Raw genomic sequence first — 21,260 nt, 5'->3', positions numbered from 1 at the left:
GTGTCCTAATACGACTATTTCTGTAAAGAAAGGACACGATGAGACACGACTCCAGTCGGAAGGACTTTGAAACATGTTTCTTTCTTTTTAAAATTTTAAGTCAGTTTTTATGAAGTTGTTAATAAAGTTTCTTTACTTTTCAATGTACACATGCTTCGGAATATGTTTGTTTTTACTCGGAACAATTGTTTCTTTTCTTTTTTAAGGAGAAAAAAAAAAAGGCAAAGGAGCTCCACACTTTGACTTAATTTCATACAAAGCTCCGACGACAGAGGCCATAACTGTTGAGAGTTGCTTTGGGGGCAAATTAAACCAGTAAAATTTTAAACTCTTCCTCCATATTAAAGGGATTGAATAAATTGGCCACTTTGGTGCACCTGTGTCCTGCGAATTGTCCAGTTGGAGATGGAGGTTTAGGAAGTGAGTTTCAGTCTTGTTTAAGTCTCTTCCTATCAGACTGGTCTCGTGATTTCCTACACACCATGTTACTTCCTGTCTACCTTTCCTTGGTGTTGTTCATGCCTGGATTGTCTCCTGTACCTGCTCAAACCTTGGTCCATTCTCATTTGTACCATGGAAGTTTGTCATGCTGGATACTGTCAGAACTAATTTTACTTAAGTTTGTGTTAAGGTGCAAAGCACACGTTTTGTATATTTTCTGTTTTTTGTGTTTGTCTATATTTTATGGTTTCGCTTCAAGAAATATTATGGGAAGGGAAATAGCAAGATGTAAAGAGCAAAAAAGTCATCATTCTCTTTCAATTGTTAGAACATCTATCTGCAATCATAATTATGATGCACTGTGGTATGTGTTAAAATAGTAAATACATGTAACGTCCCGTAGGAGCAGCAAACTCTGGTGTTGGTGAGGGTGTGTCATGGAAGTAATCACAAAGCAGGTGACTGTTGGTTGGGGTCCTGAAACATTAGTGTGCCTTCCCTGTGTCCAGTAGTGGTCTGGAGGGGTCAGGAAGCCTGCCTTTGAATTTGAGGGAACAGAGGGTTTGAGGTCCTCTCTCTTCTATTGCTCTAGTACACTGCATAGCAGCAGTATACTGGGTTTACAGTGGACGTTTAAATCGCTGATTGATCATTAAGATTGGGATGTATCTTTGGAAATGAACATAGGAAGAATCGTATGCTTTTTCTTTTTTTTCTTTTTTTTCCTATATCTGAAAAGGTATGTAGTACTTTGCTGAGTGGTTGGGAATAAAGTTTGCAGTATTCAGTGTATTCAGTTTTAGTATCTAAATAGAATTAAACTGTTGCTGTAAAGTGGAATAGCACTTTGTTACTGACAAGTTTTAGAATGCATCTGTTCGTCAATTACCTGTTTGGGAAGATTGTAGTTAATGATTTTGAGAATGTGGCTATAAACCTCCAACTGACTCAAGAAAAGCAAATAAGTCAAGATTGACAAATGTATAGGCTCTTCATCTTTTGTGTGTGTGGGTTTTTTTTTTCCTTTTAGTTATTTGTCAAGGTATAAAGAATTCTATCACACTTAAGACAAGTTAAGTAAACGTCACGGGGTGTATTCTGACATGGCATGGAGCAGATCACATGGCCTAGATCTTAAAGGTGATTTTATGTTTAAACTTTCATGAAAACATATGTGATTGAAACACATTAATATATTGATACAGAGGGCAGTTAATTTTTGTCTTTTTTTGTGTGTGTGTGTGGTACTGTTGTGGCCTCTCCCGTTGCGGAGCACAGGCTCTGGACGCGCAGGCTCAGCGGCCATGGCTCACGGACCTAGCCGCTCCGTGGCATGTGGGATCTTCCCGGACCGGGGCACGAACCCATGTCCCCTGCATTGGCAGGTGGACTCTCAACCAATGCGCCACCAGGGAAGCCCTAATTTTTGCCTTTTGATACATGTGAGCGCAGCTTTCATTTTGCTGAAAGAATATGACGAGTTTTCAGTTTGGGATTCTACCATTTAGGAAAGATAGTCCACTTAATTTTAGAAATAAGAGATTTAATATATAATACCTAATAATACTTTTATGTATTTTTTTACTGAAAACATTTATTGTAATACTGTGAAGAAACTATGCCATTCTAGTCTTCAAGACTTAAATGAATCAAGTGTTTATTAGCTGTTGTAGTTTTTAAACTAATAAAAGTCAGTACATCAGCAATTTGTAAATACAGTTTTTGAAATAATGCCTTAACAACTTTACAGTGGTTATAATGACTGTATTTAGGCCTAAAGTTAGTTAATAATTTGACATGAAGGCTTTTTAATAGTTTGATGGTGCAGATCAGGGATAGGTAAACTCTGGCTGGTGGGCCAGATCCAGCCCGTCGCCTGGCTTTGTAAAGGAAGTTTTTCTGGAACATAGTCGCACCCATTGTTTACGTGGTAGTTATGGCTCCTTTCACCCTACACCAGTGGGGCCGAGTAGTTGCAACAGAAACTGTATAGCCCACAAATCTGGAAATGTTTAAATTTAGATTTTAAAAATTGAAAACTTCTTTGAGCTTATACAGGGCAAGTCCATTGACCCCTGAGGTAGAAAACAGTCAGGAACTTGGGTGCGGAAGCCAAATGGCCTAGGTTCAAATCCCCTTTCTCCCATTTCATAGCTAGTGACCATGGGCAAATCACTTAACCTCTATGCCTCATTATGAGGTTTAAATGCACTTATTTGTATAAATAGTGCCTGGCACATACTAAGCGCTGTGTAAGTGATTGCTGTTGTTTCTGCTTGGAGCTTTAATAAGTTATTGTTAATAGAAAAATGACACTAATGATTTTCCTTATAGAGTAACAAAGGCACTTTGAGTCTTTTACATTTTCAGGAATGTAATAAGACTTTTTTCATTGACAGTCAGTGTTCCCTGTTACCAAAATTTACTTTATGAATATAAAGAATTGAATATCTTCAAGACAGTACTTTTGCTTAAATGTCAAACCATTATTTTCCCAAGGCACATCAAACTGGCTCTGCATAGTCCAGGCCTCTAAAGCTTGTGTGCACACCCTAAGTAGCATGTGAGATACATTTTGTAAATATAGTTTTTAAAATAATGCTTGAGACTTCCCTGGCGGTCCAGCAGTTAACACTATGTGCTCCCAATGTAGGGGGCTTGGGTTCGATCCCTGCTCAAGGAACTAGATCCCACATGCCTGCCATAACTAAGAGCCCACATGCCACAACTAAAAGATCCGGCATGCTGCAACTAAAGACCCGGCACAGCCAAACAAACAAACAAGCAAATAAATAAATAAATCTTTATAAAAAAATAAGTAAAATAAAATAATGCCTTAGAGTTAGGAAAAGAAAATATTAGAACATTTTTACCTTTGTATTATTTTTAAAAATCTGTGTAGTTTATCATGTACATAAATTATATGTATGGAACTTTGTGTATATAATGTGTTAATAAATAAGATGCATATTAGAAAGTTTTTTTATGGTTTGCCCAGTCAGGTGTTTGGAGGCCATTGGAGGACAGGATGATGAAATATAGGGCCTCAGCAAAGATAGAATTTAGAACCAATTCCCTGACTTAGAAGATAAGGAAAATAATTCATAGACTGTAATTGAGTTGTCCAACTTTGCATAAGTGTTCAGAAACAGGAAATGCAGTGGCTAGAATCCAATCACTGACCGAGCAGAATCTGGGTCACTGGACTCGTAAACCAGAAGTGACTGTTGAATTTCTCAGGTTGATGCTCCTGGCATATATGCTTGATCTGTGTGTGTGTGTAACTCTCTGACAGAATAAGCCATACTCAGGCACACCCTGTTTCCTTATTCAAGCATCTTAATTTCATCCCATTAAATCTTTGAAGTATCCGACTACCAGAAGGCATGAAGAAACCTGGGCTGAGAGTCTTCATTCCAGGAGACGTGATCTTGACTGCATGGCTGGTTTGAGGCGCATCACTCTGAACTGCAACCCGCTCATTGGTGACCTGGGTGCAAGTGCTTTGGCAGAATCTCTTAGTGAGGATTTATGGCTTAGAGGGAAATTCTAAAATTGAAAATATTGAATTTTTAATATGAAATATGCTTAGCTTTTGGCATGATACTATTGTGATAGGATGTTTTAAAGCCTCATTTTACTGATAGCTTTTATTTTGCTTTTCAATTTTCTCTAAGAGTTGCATATATCCTTTACAGAAAATACAGAGTTACAAGAGAACCTATAATTTTAATACCCAGATATAATCACTGTTCATTTTGGCGTATATACTTTCAGTCTTTTTTTCTTCTACAAATATATATGTACACTTAGGGATTCCAAAAATAGAATTGTAGTATACTTGCTATTTCACATTCCTGCTTTTTTCACTTAAAGATGTATCATGTAGTATTGCGTCGTATTGATGTCCCATAGTTTAATCAATTCTTTGCAATTCTATTTAGACAGTTTGTTTGCTTTTCCCTGTCAGAAACAATGTGAATACGTTGTATATACATCTCTGTGTCCATCGGGATTACTTCTGTAGAATAAGGTACTACAAGTGGAATGACTAAGTGTGACCTATTTTTAAGACATTTGATACACATGGCCAAATTACCACCCAGAAAGGCTATGCCAATTTGTAGTCCACCCCAACAGTAGATGGGAAGCCTGCCTCTCACAAACACTGGCCTGTAGCACTTGTAAAAAAATGTGAAACTACAAAAATGAGTACCTCTCCATTTTCTATGCAAGTGGGATTACTCCAAATTTTATAACTTTTTTCAATTAATTTAGTATGAGCATTTTAGCAAGTCAGTAAATTTGCATCTCCTACATCATTTTTTGTGATTGTTCAGTATTCCATTATATGAATATGCCACAGTGCACATAGCTTATCCATTCTTGTATATAAGCTTTGTCCAGTTTTTCAGTTACAAATAGTACTCTGATATATATCCTTACCTATATCTCTGACTATTTCTTTTGGTTAAATTCTTAGAAAGAGAGTTGTTGGATCCAAAGGGTATAGACATTATTTAAAGGCTTTTCTTACAGAATCTTGGCTTCATCTGATAGGACAATAACCACATTTTGTTTTATTTTGTATTCATTTGATTGACTGGTGAGGTTTACTGGCTGTTTGTATTACTTTGGCTATTTGGTTAATTATACCCTGTGTCCATTCTTCTGTAGTGAGAGTTTGTAAGGGTTGTATCATATCCTGTCAGATCCGTATGTCTGACTTGCTATTTCTATGTGTCATGGGGGTGTTGAAAGACTCCAGTTATTTTAATGTGATGGTCCACACAACACTTAAACAAAAGACTCATGATAGTTTCCTTTCATGTAATATTTTTTAATACCTGTGCTTTAGTGATGATCCCTTTGGTTTAAATGAGTAGGTTGTTCAGCCCCAGAACTACTAGAATTCATGATCAGTTTTTCTGGGTTTTGTCTGACCTTTTACTGCGAGGGTTCTTGACCATCCTACTTTCATGATAGGTTTTCAGTATGTATTCTCTATTCACACATTGTTGAAAGTTTTTATTATTTGTATCCTCTTAGATTTGTCTTTTTTTCCTCTAAAACTAACAGTTATTACATTTCTTCTATTTTGTTTTCCCCTTTGAACTAGTTTCAAGTGTGATTTGGAGCTGAAGATCATGATCAAAAGAATGCAGTGCATTTCTGAGCTCCACCAGGTTTTGCTTGTGAGGTTTACATGCCCCTGCCGCCCTTGCTAATTATGAACTGAGATTCATTTTGTGATGCTTTTTGCTCATAGGTTATATACAGTTATTTTTCAGTTCTGTAATTGTAAAATACGTTGTATGATTTATTGGTACTAAAGCCAGGGTTATCACTGCACATCCAAGAAGAGGTTTTTAAATTGGATTATGCATTATGTGTGTGCGTATATGTTTCTGTTTTTTTCCATACCCAAAATTACAAACCTGCCATGACTTGTCTTGTGCAGGACTCTTCCACACGTGAGAAAATGAGAGTTGTCTATATGTTAAATCTGTAGAGTTAGCAAGTGACCTTTTGTCTTTCATCGAAAGCACTTGACCTGCAGCAGTGCGGCCTCACCAGTGAAGGAGCAAAGGCTTTACTAAAGGCCCCTGAAACCAACAGAACTCTGCTCGTTCTGGATATAAGAAAAAATCTGCTTGTTGGTATGTGGTCACTTTTTTAAAATTGATGAACACATAGCAAAACAAAAAGAATTTGTTCAGGTATTGACAGTTTTTTAAAACTTAATGTGTTTAACTTTCCTCATCATATCCAGTTGGCCCGTGAACAACGTGGGGTTAGGGGTGTCGACCCCTACACAGTTCAAGATCTGGGTATAAGTTTATAGTCAGTGGTTCCACATCTGTGGATTCAACCAACCTTGGATCATGTAGGACGATAGTACATATGTATTGAAAACTATGCGTGTGTCAGTGGACCCGCGAGGTTCAAACCCATGTTGTTCAAGCTTCAACTGTACTTTTCTAGTGTTGCACTTCCCTTATGTTTTTAGCAGCTACTGTACTAACTAAAGTGAATTATACTTGTCAATTTTTCTTATCTCTACTCTGAATAGAGGTGAACCTAGATACTAAGCCTGCTTCCACCAAGAGCATTCTTTCTTTCCTGTGCAGCCTCTGAATTCTTGCCAGGAGTACTTTATTCATTTGTCAGATTCACAAGTAATTTTGTAATCATCTTCTGTGTGCCAGATACGGGTTTAGGGACTAGGGATAAAGCAGTGAACCAGACAGACAAAAGTCTTGCCCTCATGGAACTTACATTCTAGTGAAGGACATCAGATAGAAATGAGTAAACAGATAAGTCATATAATTTTAGAGAGTAGGAAGTGCAAAAATATCTTAATGTAAGGAGAGTGAGGGAGAGCAGGTAGGACTCCATTGGATAGGTTTGTTAGGGGACAGCTTCACTGGAGAAGTGGCATTTGAACGGAGACCTGAATGAAGAGAGGAGCAAGCCATGGAAGATGTGGAGTAAGCACATTCCAGGACAAGGAGGCAATGAGTATGTAGGCATGTAGGTGGGTGAAGTATTTAAGGAAAAGCAAGGAGGCCAATCTGGGCAGAGTACTGAGTGAAGAAGAGTGTGGTATGACATGAGGTCAAGGAGCTAGCCAGGGGTCTGCTCTTGTAAAGTCTTGAAGGCCAGAGTAAAGATGTGGATTATTCTAAATGAGTAGAGGGGTTTGAACTGGAAAAAGGCATGATCCAAATCGTATCTGAATAAGGTGACCTGGTATAGAGAAGGGACTTGGGAGGATAAAGAAGAGGAACAGGGGGCTTCCCTGGTGCCGCAGTGGTTGAGAATCCGCCTGCCGATGCAGGGGACGCGGGTTCGTGCCCCGGTCCGGGAAGATCCCACATGCCGCGGAGCGACTGGGCCCATGAGCCATGGCCGCTGAGCCTGCGCGTCCGGAGCCTGTGCTCCGCAACGAGAGAGGCCACAACAGTGAGAGGCCCGTGTACAGCAAAAAAAAAAAAAAAAAAGAGGAACAGGGAGACCAGTTAGGAGACTATCACAGTGCTCCAAATAAGAGATGTTTATGGCCTAGGTTAGGTTGGAAGTTTGCAGCAAATGAAAAGTGGTTGAATTCAGGTTGTGTTTTGAGGGTGTAGCTCTCAAGACCTGCAGATAGATGAGGTATGAAGGAAATAGTAACAAGGAGACAAGTCGTTGATGATTATGTGTGCAACTGGGTAGTATCACTTAGAAGAAGGGAGCTGATGGGAGGAGCAGCTTTTGAGGGAATATCAGGACTTGGTTTGTTATCTTGGATGTCCTGGTTTGATATCTTAGATGCTCTTTAGGTATCTAAGCGTCTGGACGGTGCTCAGACTGTACTTTGTATCCAAAGGTATCCAAAGCCACTTCAGATGCAAAATGTTTCAAGTTGACCTTTGCTGCTGCCAAAATAGTAGCCACTGTGGGCAGTCTGCAAGATGGCATCTTAGGTTTCTGAGGAAGAAATTAGAATACACAAAGGGGGAAATAAGTGTATAATTATATAATGTAGATTTCATATTTAAATGTCTGGGAAAAGCAATAATTAGTTGGCTTTTGGTTTTAAATGGAAATAGCCACTCATTGGAAAATAATTACTCTAATTTCAATTCATTTTACTTTAGATCATTCTGTGATGAAAACAGTTACCAAACAAGTTCTCCAGATAGAAGGAGTGCCAAGTCAGAGGTATATAGCATGTTTCAGTTCTCTTGGAAGAATTTCTCTTTAATGGCTTGGTTTTCTTTCTTTCTTAAAAGAAAATTATCAAGGTACTTTCTGCCATCTTAAAACTAAGATTTTAGTCAAATCAAATGGCTTTTCTGTTTTTGAAAATGTTGTGTGATGCTTTAATTTAGGTTCCCAGATATGCAGATTGAAAACCTTTTAACTTTTTATTTTCTGTAACATATTATCGTTAGTCACAAATAGTCTTTTTTTTTTTGGTGATAAGAATGAATAGCAAGAGCAGCATTTGTGAAACCAAATCTAATATGAAACTGACTCTTTCTTGTGAGTAAATTTGAATATTGAAACAGCAAAACAATAAGGTTTAATAAAAAGCAAAATAAATTTTTTATGTTTATGATCTGCCAATTTCCCAGAAAGGGTTTTGTGGTGACTTCAGTTATATACCAGATACATTAAAATCACCAGTGGACAACACATCTTTTATTCAGGTGCCCTCTGAAAGTTTTAAAAATTTGTTGACTTCATATCAATGAACGGTCCACTTTAAAATGGTTAAAATTATAAATTTTCTGTTTTGTGTCGTTTACCACAATTTTTAAAAAATGTGTTGTTTGAAGATTTTGGGGATTTATAAAGGTATTAGCATAAAAATGAAAAATTTAAAAGACCACCTCTAATCCCATTATCCTATCAAGCAATATTTACATTTTAATTTTCTCTTCCTGCTGTCTATAAACATAATTCCACATAGCTTCAATATAATTTGCCATTCTTATCTTTTCATACTAAATTTAAATTCTGTGATCATAGTTATACTTTTTAACATTGCATTCACAAGGTTTCATTGAGTAGGTCAATTTTTTAAATTGGTGAAAAATTGGAAATAACCTCAAATAAACTATTGTAAACATCTTCATAAATACAGCTTTTTTTTTTCTACTTCAAGTTGTATGTTTTTGATTCTCTATTAATCAACTTGCTTGGACAATAGTGTATTAAATAAGTTGTTAAGAGTGTTTATGAAGTCAAAAAAAAGCTTATGATCGTCTGCCAATTGTTATTTCAAGAGTGATATTTTATTTTATTTTTTTAAGGTGAAAATTACTTGCTTTTATTTATTGTTAAAACAACTTTATGAAATGATTTGCAATGCAAAATGTGGAAAACTGCTTTGAATAACTGGGAAATAGCTACAGCATGGGAAAATGTATGTAAACAAACTTCACTGCCACCAAACTAGAATCTACTAATTTATCTCAGATGGCATCACAGAGTAGCAATGGCAGCTTCTGGTAAACGGAGAAACAGCAGCAAAGTCCTGCAGAGAAGCTGTGATTAATTACCAAACTGAACTGTTCACTCCACTAATCCTACAACTTCCCTACATTTATCTGTCTATACATTCCTACTTACTACAGGACAAACACCCACCGAAGTGGTTCCAAAAAACAAATGAGATAGAAATTCACAATTATAAAACAAATCCAATAGAAGGCAGTGGAGGAAACTGGGAACTACTGCAAAGTTTTACTATCTAGTCCAGGTGATGAAAACAAAGTTTTTCTTTCAAGGCTGACCACTGTCAGGAATGAAATTAAGTATCAAAACTCTCCTCACTTCTCTAGGAGTGATTCTAGCTCTTCTTGCAAAGAGCTGAGCTGCTCCTTTTCTCGGTCTTCCTTTTGTTTCAGTTCATCCAGCACAGCCTGAAATCTGTTCTTGAGAGCCAGGTTCTCCACTTTCATGATGAGATCCTCCTGTCGCTTTGCCCTGTCCTGGGTCTCTTGGAGCTTGCCTTTCATGTTATCAATCTGTTTCTGAATTCCCATAACCAGCTGATTAGTTCCCTCGTTTTCTTGGTGGTGTTCATCTGACTCATTTAGCTTGTGCTGTAGCTGCCTTTCCAGATCTTCCTCAGTGTCAATGATGTTTATATCTTCTTCATCTTGATGCTGTGTCTCATCTTCATCTTCACTGCTGCTGCTGAGGTCATTGAATATCTCCCGAAGCTCATCATGTTCTAATGAGTCATGGCCCTGCCTGTGGCCAGACATTCCTGGGGAAGAGATATCAAGGCCTTGACTTTCTGCTTCTTTTGTTTCATCTTCAGCAATTATTTCCCAACGGGTACTGACAGCTTCAGCATCTGTGCTCAGCAACCGCTTTACTTCTTTTTCCACATCTGGAGACTCAATATATTTCTTCTTTGCTGTCTTACGGAACCTTCTCTTTCTGACATTTTTTAGAGGCAGAGTAATTCCATGGTTCCATATAAACTTTTTCTCTTTGTCCTTATCCTTTTTCTTGCTTGCTTTGGGATCAGCAGTGGCAACTGGTTCCTCAACAGGAGGATAGAGATCACCATCAGCTGTACAGACAAGCATCTGAGAGATATCAGCTGTCTTGTAAAAGGTTTTTTTATCAATGGTTTTCAAACTTTCCATAACACATGGCAGATCTACCAATTTTGACGCCAATGGGACCTGGTCCACTCTGACAATTCCATGACGCCCATCAGGGTGTAACTCAATTGTCAGTCTGTCCTTCAGGTTGACATGACCAGACTGTATCGCCCGCCTCACAGTAGAGGCATACTCCGGAGGTAGGCGTAAGATAAACTGGCTCTCTACTTCGTGAGGAGCATCATCTTTGCTCTTACTCATCTTTACTTCTTTGTGACTCAGTTTTTCTCTAATAACCACTTGTTGCACTAAAAAATTTCAGCTATTTCAACAGAAAGACCAGTTCTTTATAAATTGACGTCTTTAATTACAAAGAGTTCTAGGTAGAAGAGCAACTAAGCGTCTATTCGGAATTAAGTTCCAAGTCTTTCTAAATATGCTGTGACAATACCAGTCGTTAATGACGCATTGCCTTACTCAGGTCCATTTAAATCTGTTAGCTGCAATGCCAAGTTCCAACCTCTAGATAAGAGGTTGTCCTGCCGCTGCAGGACAACGCAGGGAAAGCAAATGGCGGCTCCTACGGAATGATTTTCGGCACAGAAAGTAAGGCTCAGCAGATACTCCCAATCCACAAACTCTCCCGGAACAAAGATACGCAAAAAGCGGGGCGTAGTGAGCTCTCTTCGCCTCGGGTACTTACAATCCAGTGACGATTATAAGTCCAGTTTCTCCGGACAGGCGCGAGCGGGAAACGAAGCCACTCAGAGAAAGGCGGCCGGGAGCCGAGAGTCTCCTTCCGAATTCCTTTGTTCTTCCCGGCACTTGGCAAAGCGATCCGCTGATTATCAGTGAAACGGCTGAGGACGGGCAACGCGAAATCTCGCCAAGAACCGCAGCTCCGAACGCCAGATTCTGCAACTCCGCAGCTCAGGCGGCCTCCGTCCGTTACAGCAGACCTAGCCGAGAAAAAACAGCTGCGTCAACACGCGAGACCGGCAGCTGCTGTGAGTCGCAACACGCCTCGGGCGGAAGTGCGAGCTGCCCCAGCGCGCGCAGGCACAACGTGCGATTAAGCTATCCGGCGTCTTGTCGTCTCGCGAGAACTTAGCCTTAAAGGGATGAAGACTTTCGCCAAGAGCTGTTGGTTTAAAAGTATTTAGAGGAAACGGTTCTAAGAAGGACATGGATTCTCCCGCGCGCCTCCGCTACCCCCTCCGCTAAAGAGAGTGATATTTTAATAATCAAATAGTACATTCAAAGAAGTTAAGATTTGTGATATCACACTAATTAGATATTATTATTAAAAATTTATATCCTATGTAAAGCATTCTTAAAATAGCTACATTGACTTTTGCTATGATGTTAGAAATGGAAGGATATATAAATAAAACATGTATATGTACAACATATTTGGAATTCTGTAAAATTAGTACAGAATAATAGGGCATCATGGAATGAGAACAGTTAAACATTTTTTTTTAGTTAGCATGATTAAACAAAGTGGAAATGTAACTGAAGTATACAAGCTCATTGAGCTCTTTTAAGAGTAATTTTATTTCTTGGGCTTTTTTTTTTGTATTTGCCTCAGTTATTTGGAGACATAGAGGTAAGCCAAATCAGTATCTGGGTATATACCTAGATCCAGGGGAGTATAGGGGTGAAATAATGGTGTGAATTGTGTCACATTTATATTGTACTTATGTATGCCTAATAAAAGATGGGAACTTTTATTAGAAATTTTTTAATCTCCTAACAAGAAAAGTGTAATTTTAAAAAATTTTAATACATATATATATATATATATATATATATATATATATATATTTGTGTGTGTGTGTGTGCGTGTGTGGTACGCGGGCCTCTCACTTTTGTGGCCTCTCCCGTTGCGGAGCACAGGCTCAGCGGCCATGGCTCACGGGCCCAGTTTCTCCGCAGCATGTGGGATCTTCCTGGACCGGGGCACGAACCCGTGTCCCCTGCATCGGCAGGTGGACTCTCAACCACTGCGCCACCAGGGAAGCCCTCCTATATATTTTTAAGAGGCATGTAAATCACAGAGGATCGTGTGGTGATTATCAATAAGCTACACTCTATGAAATATTTGTCCTATATTACCGAATACACTCCATTTTACCCTGCATCCTAATGCTGCTAAAATATAGTAGAAAGCAGCAGCATAGCACAGGGAGATCAGCTTGGTGCTTTGCGATGACCTAGAGGGGTGGGATAGGGAGGGTGGGAGGGAGGCTCAAGAGGGTGGGATATGGGGACATGTGTATGCATATGGCTGATTCGCTTTGTTGTGTAACAGAAACTAACACAGAATTGTGAAGCAATTATACTCCAATCAAGATCTATTAAAATAAATAAATAAAATAACATAAAATATAGTAGCTTTGAAGGATAAATATAACCATTTTAACCTATGATGTTTGTTTTCAGTAAATTCAAATTAAATATTTAAATGTGAATTTTAATATATGGCTTGTTCTAAGTAAAATATTAACACGTAGGTCTAGTTTTTGCAACCAAATGTTTCATATAAAGATACTTGCCTCTTTACTACTGAAATATAGGGTAAGTCTCCACATTTCACTCTTTCATCCAGTGGGTTTCATTTGTTTTTTTGTGCGTTTTCTATATGAAATCAAAGGAGCAGTGAAGGTTGACAGGCTTATAGGAGGGTAAAATTGACTCACCTACCCCCCAGCAACTTGCAGCCTTATAACTTGTATTGTTTTTCCATAGAAAAATTCATCTTAAATTTAACTTTTGGTCTACTTCTGAAGATTCTGTTTGGCAGAAGTCATGGGTGTATCTGTGTTTCTGTGTCCTTGAGATTCAGAAATGCCAAAGGTGTTCTAAGATTCAGGAAACTTGAGTGTTTCTGCATGATACATAAAATGTATCATACTTTGGGATTTTTTTTAAACTTTTATTTTTGCATTTCTGCACATCTCAATACTTTTGTTTTAGTTAAAATAACTTGTTACTGTAGAGAACTTATGTTTTTTAAAAATGCTGGCTTATGGAAAACCTTTGTACAAAACCGATCCTCTTTTTAATGGGCTTGGCATCGTTGTCAAGTGCCTTTTTGATTCCTTTCGACGTGTGCACGTGTGACATTTGCTCTGTAGACCTTTGGTGCATCTTGATTCCTTCTTTTCATGCTTTGTCAAACGTAGTCTTGGCCGCAAAGAAGCCTGTAAGTAATGGAAGGAAATACTCTGCTGGTAAAGAATGTTACCCTCCTGAAGCGCTACCACCTGGAGTGTCTGGTTTCCGGCCATTGTGTCCTGCAGAAAGTGCAAAAAGCAACAGGTAACCTGTTTGCATTCCCTGTCTTTTTCAGTCATTTAGAGTTCTTTATTTTGGAACTTGTATTATGTGGGTGGTCTCTGGTGCTTTGTGTAGAGGAAAAAAGGTAACTCACACATGGCTTCTGCCTAATGAGCCCTCTAAGGAAGAAAAATTAAAAGTAATTGGGAGTTTCAAGTTGTTTCTCAAGTGTCACAACAGAGGTAACTCCGTGGGAGTCTTGAGGAGACTAAAATGATCACCAATTGTGCATGTGAGAGAAGTTTGATTAAAGGCAGGTGTAGTTGAGCGAAGCCCTACAGCACAGAAGTAGGAATTTGGATACGTATGAATGGGAAAAAAGACATTTTAGGCATGGGAAATAGTTTAATGCAGAATGGATGAAAAATGTGCATTAGACCTATTCTAAATCAACTGGCTTATTAACTCAGTAAATCAGATTTAGTGAGTCAAACTAGCATTACCTGATTTCTTATCCAGGGGATAGCTGTTCATAGTAATTTTTGTCACAGAACAGTAAATAAAATGGTTGAATTATAGCTTTAGGCTTGCTAAGTGAAATAGATGGCTCTAGATGATCTTCAGGTGACTTACTTGGTAGTAATCAGGAAATTGGGGATTAACAATTGCTTAAGAAAACAAAGAGAATTGATTTTAAATAGTACTTGAAGTAGTTCCTGTGTAAAATATCTGTTCAGTTGCTCATGTTAAATGGATGTTTCTAATCCCCACTGGACAACCGACTACTTTTTTGCAAATGGTAATGTGAATTGCTGTTGCATAAACTATAGTGTTGAATCCCCAGTGTTTGCACTTGAGTTTCACAGCTCTGTGGTTTCCTGTCTTCTTCCTGAGACACTTAATCGCAGGTCCATCCTCCTCACACAGGGGGGTAAATTAGAGAACGATTAATATCACCATTTAAAGAAGTGAGACTGAAATCTCAACCATCCTGAACATAGGAGCTGAAGGGGCCTCTCAGCAGTTCAGAGAGTGATTACCAAGCCAGTAGGCTGAATTCTGTTGTGTTTTCTCCGTAGCAGAGCCCTCCAGGTCCTTGTTTTGAGCTTATTTATTTTTATACACAATTCTGTATGGATACTGTTCATACTACTAAATAGTTGTATTAACTGGGTTTAACTGGTGATGTATTTACATGAAGATCTAACTTCGTTTTGTTGCTATCTTTTTAGGGGCTTTCTATTCATCAAAGCTCGTGATGTATGTAACCAGTTGGTGGTGTGTAGCTATCATATTTATGATATATAGGGCTTGAATTGGGAAAGGTGGATGGTCATTCTTCTTGCTTTTTAAACTGACAGAGCCTTACATGAAGCATTTCCCTCTCTGAAATAAATCCATATAAAACATGTTTGGTCGCTCTCCCAATGCAACTGTGTATTTGTGTGGATTTAGCGCACACCTGGCAGCCTTGTGGTTATGTCTGTAAACAAGGAAGCCTGTTTTCCAGTCCGCAAATCAGCTGTTACCCAGTGAAACGAACTTGACTGCCATTTCTGACCCCTCACATGGAGCTGTCATACTCAAGAATGTTCACGTTTTCAAGAAACGTTGTTTGCAGGCTATATGTACAAATTCCTGATCTGAAAGCCAATATAAAGCAACATCTCCCAAACCTCTGCTCTCTCACCAAGACCACACACATTCCCTCGCTTATGGCCTCGTGGCAAGCTAATACTGTCAGTATCAGACTCTCCTTCCCAGTGGTCTTGGGAGACTGCATAGTTGCTCTGTGAAAGGCACCACTGCTGAGGTTGAGAGAAGAGCATCTTGGGTGTCAGTCCTGGCCTTGCATTCCCAGAGAGAGGGGTGTGCACCTCGTTCTCCTGTTAGGGTTTTCCTATGCTGCAGGGTTTGCTGCTTGTTGTCAAAATGATGTCCTAGTGACTTGTCTTCTGCGTGGTTTATAATCCCAGCACAGTTCTTTATGATCTGTAGACTTTTATGGGGTTGTGGCCAGGTCAGTTTTTAAATGTTTGGAAATGTCCTATTGAACAACATTGCAGTGGCAGTGAAGCTTGCTGGGAGAATTGTTGCCCTAGTTTTGGCTTAAGGGTGGTGAGAAGATGAAATTTTTGATGGGTCAGTTTTAGTTGTGTATGTGTATGTGATTTATTTTTTTAAATTCTAATGTCTATTATTCACAGCTTAGATATGTTGACTTCCTGATTATTCATCAGTCCCTTTACTGATGTATTTTCCTCTGAAAAACTACATTTTCTTCCAGACTGTTTTTGTCTGATGGTGAAGAATAAATTTTTCATTTGCAGTATAAAGTTGATCTGAGAAAAAATGTTTACCTTGGATCTTCACTTGGCTTCTGTGAAAGAAACTTAATAAAATAATATGGGCAATTCCCATTACTAATCCTAACCACGTACAACAGAGGTCTGTACAGTAACATAGCAAAAATAAGTTCCTGTACTTTTACTTAGTCATTGCCTGTTTTACACTAAAGAGCAGTGAGAGACATTTATAAAGAATGATACCTCAGATCACTTTTGTTAAATGTCCTCTAATATTTGGATATTTGGTATCTGGCTTGTGTTGTCTTTTATACAATCTTGTCTTCTTTCTTTGCACTTTAGTGTAAGAACTCTGTGGTTTCCTATCTTCTTCTTGTGACACTCAGGTCCATCAGAATTTCCTGTGACGGTGACAGTAGAGAGTCCTTCCTCCTCAGAAATCGAAGAGGTCGATGATTCCTCAGAACGTGTTCAGGAGGAGCCAGAGAAAATCCGTTTGAAACAAGAAGCATTGCAGGTACAAAGTTATCACTTTAAAGCTATAGAGAAGATTATTTTTCAAACGGAAGGCTGATTGCAACACAGCACAGCTTGTGTGAGGTTTCTGTTTTCTCCTCCCATCTGCGTTGTATCCTCTTGAATGGTTCCTTAAGCTTAGACCAAGGTGAATGGTGGACATTTGAACTCTAAGAAACTAAAATCAAAACATGTCGTTAGTAATATATTTTCCTTTGCTTAGAAGCTTAGTATTTTAGATTTAGGGAGAAGCTTAGTGATCATAAGATAAGGAAATTGAGTTCTGAATGAATACAGTCAGCTGATTCAGTGCTCTTGTTTTACAGATGAGAAAATAGACGGTTCTAGTTGAACTCTCTTTTTATAAGAGGAAAATATGGCCTCATTTTAAATAAAAGTAAAGTTGAAAAAAGTTTTGATGTTGATATTCTCCTTTCCTAAAATCAAAAATATCAAGAAGCTACATTCTATTACCAAATAAACCTGACCTCTAATGTCATTCCATACTTTTGTTTGTATGGACAGAAAACAAAAATTGATTTTTATAAGAAATTTTTGCACCTCAAAATTAATATATTTATTTTATTTCAACTTTAATGCAGAGCTGAACATTTCTAGTAAATAAAGGAACACCATTTGGGGGGGACCTTGTCTTTGTGCTACAAAGTCCATGTTTAATTTTTTCAAATTATTTAATATGATTTTCTCTTCGTATGAGACATGACACTTGACAGGTTTCAGAACTAATTATCCCATTATTGTAGGACTACGGGAACTACTCTTTGATTTTCAAAAGAGAAAGTTAGATTTTTATTTTTTAATTAAAATTAATGATAATATAGAGAAATTTTAAGAAAAGAACTTAGAAAATTATGAAATGTTAGAGTAGGAGAAATCTATAGTTCATGTAGAGTTACTCCCTTTCGTTTTATAAAATGCGCACCTACAATTTGTAGAACGTAAGTGGTTTATTAGTAAATGGCAGAGTATGACTAGACCCTAGAGCATGTAACCCGCATTCCTTGTTATTTTAGATGTGGTGTATTCATTTCCTTCACGAATAGACCATGAGATTGTATTTGTAAAAGCAGTAATAGACAGTGGGGAAGTCCAAGAAGTTTAAACACTGGGACCACAGAATAGCAGATTCAGAATGCACTGAGAACCCTTTTAGCTCTTCTCTGTTTTGACAAGACACTACAATGATGGTATCAAAGTGTTTAAGTATATATGCACACAACTATCAAGACATTTCAACATAGTTTTGAAAGAAGACAGGTGGAAAAGTGTGAAACTGAAGCAGTAGAACAGAGGAAAAGCATCACCTAGAATATGCACAGGGACCACGTGCAACTGAGGAGGATTCTGACCCCACCTGAAAAAGTAGCCCCATGCTCAGGTGCGCATATAGGAGAGAGGGTGGAGTTAGTTAAAAGTGTGACCAATAGGGGAGCTCATTGAAGGGATGTGTTTGGAGGAGTGGACTCCCTGCCCCGCCCTAACCCTCCTGAAATGAGATGATTTCATTTTGAAGACAGTGAAACTGGCGAGAACTGGGGCAGCTACTGTGAGTTTTTACACCCTAGAAAACTGTTTTTGGGGGAGATCCTGTTACAGTTACTCCCCGCTTCTTCCTGCATAAGAAGCCAATCAATCGTTGACTTCAGGGAGCTTTCTGCGCTCATTCTTAAATAGAAAATAAGTGTCATTTGCCTGTTAGTTGAGTAAAGCTTACAACATGAGAGAGGGGGAAAGAGTGCAAACATATCCTAGTAGGACCAGGGACAATTTAGGGCACAGAATAATTTAAGAAAAAACCCTAATTAGCATCCTGAGAGAGGTTTAAAAAGAGCTAGCAACTATAAAATAAGACTAGGGTATTAATGAAAAGGAGAATGGTCAGAAAGCAAGAGAGGTCTCCTGGAAATGAAAATATGGTTGCTGAAATAAATTCAGTAGGAATTTAAAAAATTTCTCAGTATATAAAAAAGAAAGACACAATGGAAAATGTGATAGAAATATGTTAGAGAGGCTGCATCTGGGAGATCCCACATGTTACTATTAGAAAGTCCAGACCCAGAAAAAAAATGGAGGGAAGCTGTCAAAGGGCAACAAAATTCCCCACAGCTGAAAGTAGACATCAGGCCTCAGATTGAAAATAGTTATGCAAGATGAGTAAGAATAGACTCATACCTAGGCACCCTTCATTGTGAAACTTTCAAATACTTAAAAAACTAAATTAAAATAGAATAAAATACTGAGAGGATACATCCATTCCAGAGAGAAAAATACTGGTCACCTAAAAAAAAAGGTTACAATCTGACTTTATCATACTTGTCATGAGCACCATGGATCCTGGAAGGCATTAGAAAGATACCTCCAAAGTTTTTCAGGCACATAATTTTCACCCTAGGGGTTTGTATCCAGCCAAACTATCAGTCATAAGTGGAGGCTGAAGAAGATATTTTGTACCCAAAGAAATTTGAAAAATTGACCTCCTGTGCTACACCTTAAGCTATTTATAGACATAATCCAGCAAAATGAGGCAATAAACCAAGAAGGAAGGTAATAGGGGATTCAGTACAGATTGCAGCTAGTCTAGAGTGGAGAAGCTTCTATTGATTGTGTGATTGAGAGCTTAGAAACACCTTGAGGCATATCGTACTTACTAGGTGTTAGGCACTGTTGGAAGGGAGGAGGGAGAGGAAGAGGAGAAGGAACTTGAACTCCAGAGGAGAAAAGGCTATACGGACATAAAGCTGAAGCACACTGAACTATGGTTGATTTTTAACCTACTATTGGTGAGGAAGGGAAGAATCCACTTCAACTTGACACTATAGATGTCCCCCTTTTCAGTGACACACAGGGGTAATGACCACCTATCTAATTTGTTGTCCAAACCGGAACTTGTCCAAACTCCTTACACTTCAATAGTGTAAGGAGGCATTCTAATGCTGTAACATCAGGACAACAGGTATAAACTGGAACAGCCCAAGGCGGCTTGGGGTATGTGGTCACCCTGCACAAGGGCAGTGACACTGGCACAGTATGGAACGAGGTATAGTCTATACACAGAGACACAGTACATATGCAGTGGGCAATATTAATTTCATTGTAATAATGGCAATACTGTCTTGGTTTGCAGCTTTTATTGCCAACTTGCATGTAATCACAAATAACTAAAGTAAACTATACTTAGTATGTATTAGTATTAACTTGGTATGTACTGAAATGTATTGTGTACTAGTATGTACTTAGCATATATTAGGCTCTAAGTGTTTTTGCATATATTAACTCATTTAATCCTCTGAATAGCCTTATGAGGTTGGTGCTAATATCATTCCCACTTTTGAGAGCAGGAAGCTAAGTCAGGGAAGGAACTTGCCCAGGCTGTACCTAATTTAAGGTTGGATCGAGGCTTTGAGTTTAGGCTCTCTGCCTGTTCTCTTAAACCTTACTCCGTACTGACTCTCAAGTAACAGAAGACTTAACTGCACATAGAACAGAATATAAATTTCAACTTTGACAACGTAACAGCTGGGTTTGGAAGGTAGACAGGAGGTAGAAAAAAGGGAAGATGGTAAGAATGTCCTCATTTTACAAAGCGTGACATTGAGAGAGCTTCTAGTTGATCAACAATGTAGGTTTTTAAGTATATGACTACAAGTCAAAGAGATCATGAGCAGTGGAATAACTCATGATGACATAACTTTACTGAGCAGTGTGGACATAGGAAAGAGTGTAGAGGAACTAAACCCTTACTTATTAGTAAGTTAGAAAGTGAACTGATAACGCCTCCAATTTAGTGAGAAAATAGTCATGTAAGAGTATTACTTGGACATGGAGAAGAATTCAAAATAACAATAGTTGGACCTCCCTGATGGCGCAGTGGTTAAGAAACTGCCTGCCAAGGCAGGGGACACGGGTTCGAGCCCTGGTCCGGGAAGATCCCACATGCCACGGAGCAGCGAAGCCCGTGCACCAGAACTACGGAGCCTGTGCTCTAGAGCCCGTGAGCCACAACTACTGAGCCCACGTGCCACAACTACTGAAGCCTGCGCGCCTAGATCCTGTGCTTCATAACAAGAGAAGCCACCGCAATGAAGAGTAGCCCCCGCTCGCCGCAACTAGAGAAAACCTGCACGCAGCAACGAAGACCCAATACAGCCAAAAGTAAATAATAATAATAAAATAATAAAAAATAACAATATTTGATGTAAACCTCATAAAAAAGGAAATCCATACAGCCAGTAAACACAGAAAAGTGTACGACTTCATGAAGTAATAAGTGAAAAGTGAGTCAAAACCAAGGAAACTACATGTCAATCAGATTGACAAATACATAAATAAAAAGTCTGGTAGTATCAGGTATTGTAGACCTGAAGTACTATGGGAATCTTCTACCCTGTTTATACTGGAGTATAAATCGACACAACTACTTTGGAAAGCATTTAGCACTCTCCATCAACTGAAGGTATATAAATAGCCTGTGAGCCAGCAGCCCTCACCCCCGCCCTGTGTAAATGCACCAGAATAACGGGTACAGCAGGATTCCTGTCCATGATTTGCATTAGCACAAACTGAAAACAAACCAAATGTCCAT

The 21,260-nt window shown here is 38.6% G+C and overlaps 1 protein-coding gene and 1 pseudogene across 2 annotated transcripts in view; one reads left to right on the top strand and one right to left on the bottom strand.

The window, feature by feature from the left end:
• The first annotated feature begins 311 nt into the window (after positions 1-311).
• LOC308611266 (centrosomal protein of 78 kDa-like) overlaps positions 312-21,260 on the top strand; it is a 30,577-nt pseudogene continuing 9,628 nt past the window's right edge. Inside the window, exons 1-9 of the transcript in view lie at positions 312-420; positions 1,472-1,581; positions 3,809-3,983; positions 5,988-6,101; positions 8,085-8,148; positions 11,105-11,159; positions 11,264-11,619; positions 13,808-13,877; positions 16,528-16,658. The product of the transcript in view is annotated as a centrosomal protein of 78 kDa-like (transcript). The remainder of the gene's footprint in view (positions 421-1,471; positions 1,582-3,808; positions 3,984-5,987; positions 6,102-8,084; positions 8,149-11,104; positions 11,160-11,263; positions 11,620-13,807; positions 13,878-16,527; positions 16,659-21,260) is intronic.
• Positions 9,226-10,985, bottom strand: LOC308611265 (transcription initiation factor TFIID subunit 7-like). The gene has a single exon (XM_081260115.1). It carries the CDS (start codon positions 10,812-10,814, stop codon positions 9,765-9,767), a length of 1,050 nt encoding a protein of 349 aa, XP_081116241.1. The 5' UTR covers positions 10,815-10,985; the 3' UTR covers positions 9,226-9,764.

This window comes from Mesoplodon bidens (assembly GCF_964165515.1).
Source record: "Mesoplodon bidens genome assembly, contig: HAP1_SCAFFOLD_822, whole genome shotgun sequence".
Lineage (NCBI taxonomy): Eukaryota > Metazoa > Chordata > Mammalia > Artiodactyla > Ziphiidae > Mesoplodon > Mesoplodon bidens.
This window is presented reverse-complemented; position numbering and strand designations above follow the sequence as displayed.

What these genes read in the sequence shown, in the direction of transcription:
- LOC308611265 (XM_081260115.1), bottom strand. Translation starts at nt 10,814, where the DNA reads ATGAGTAAGAGCAAAGATGATGCTCCTCACGAAGTAGAGAGCCAGTTT.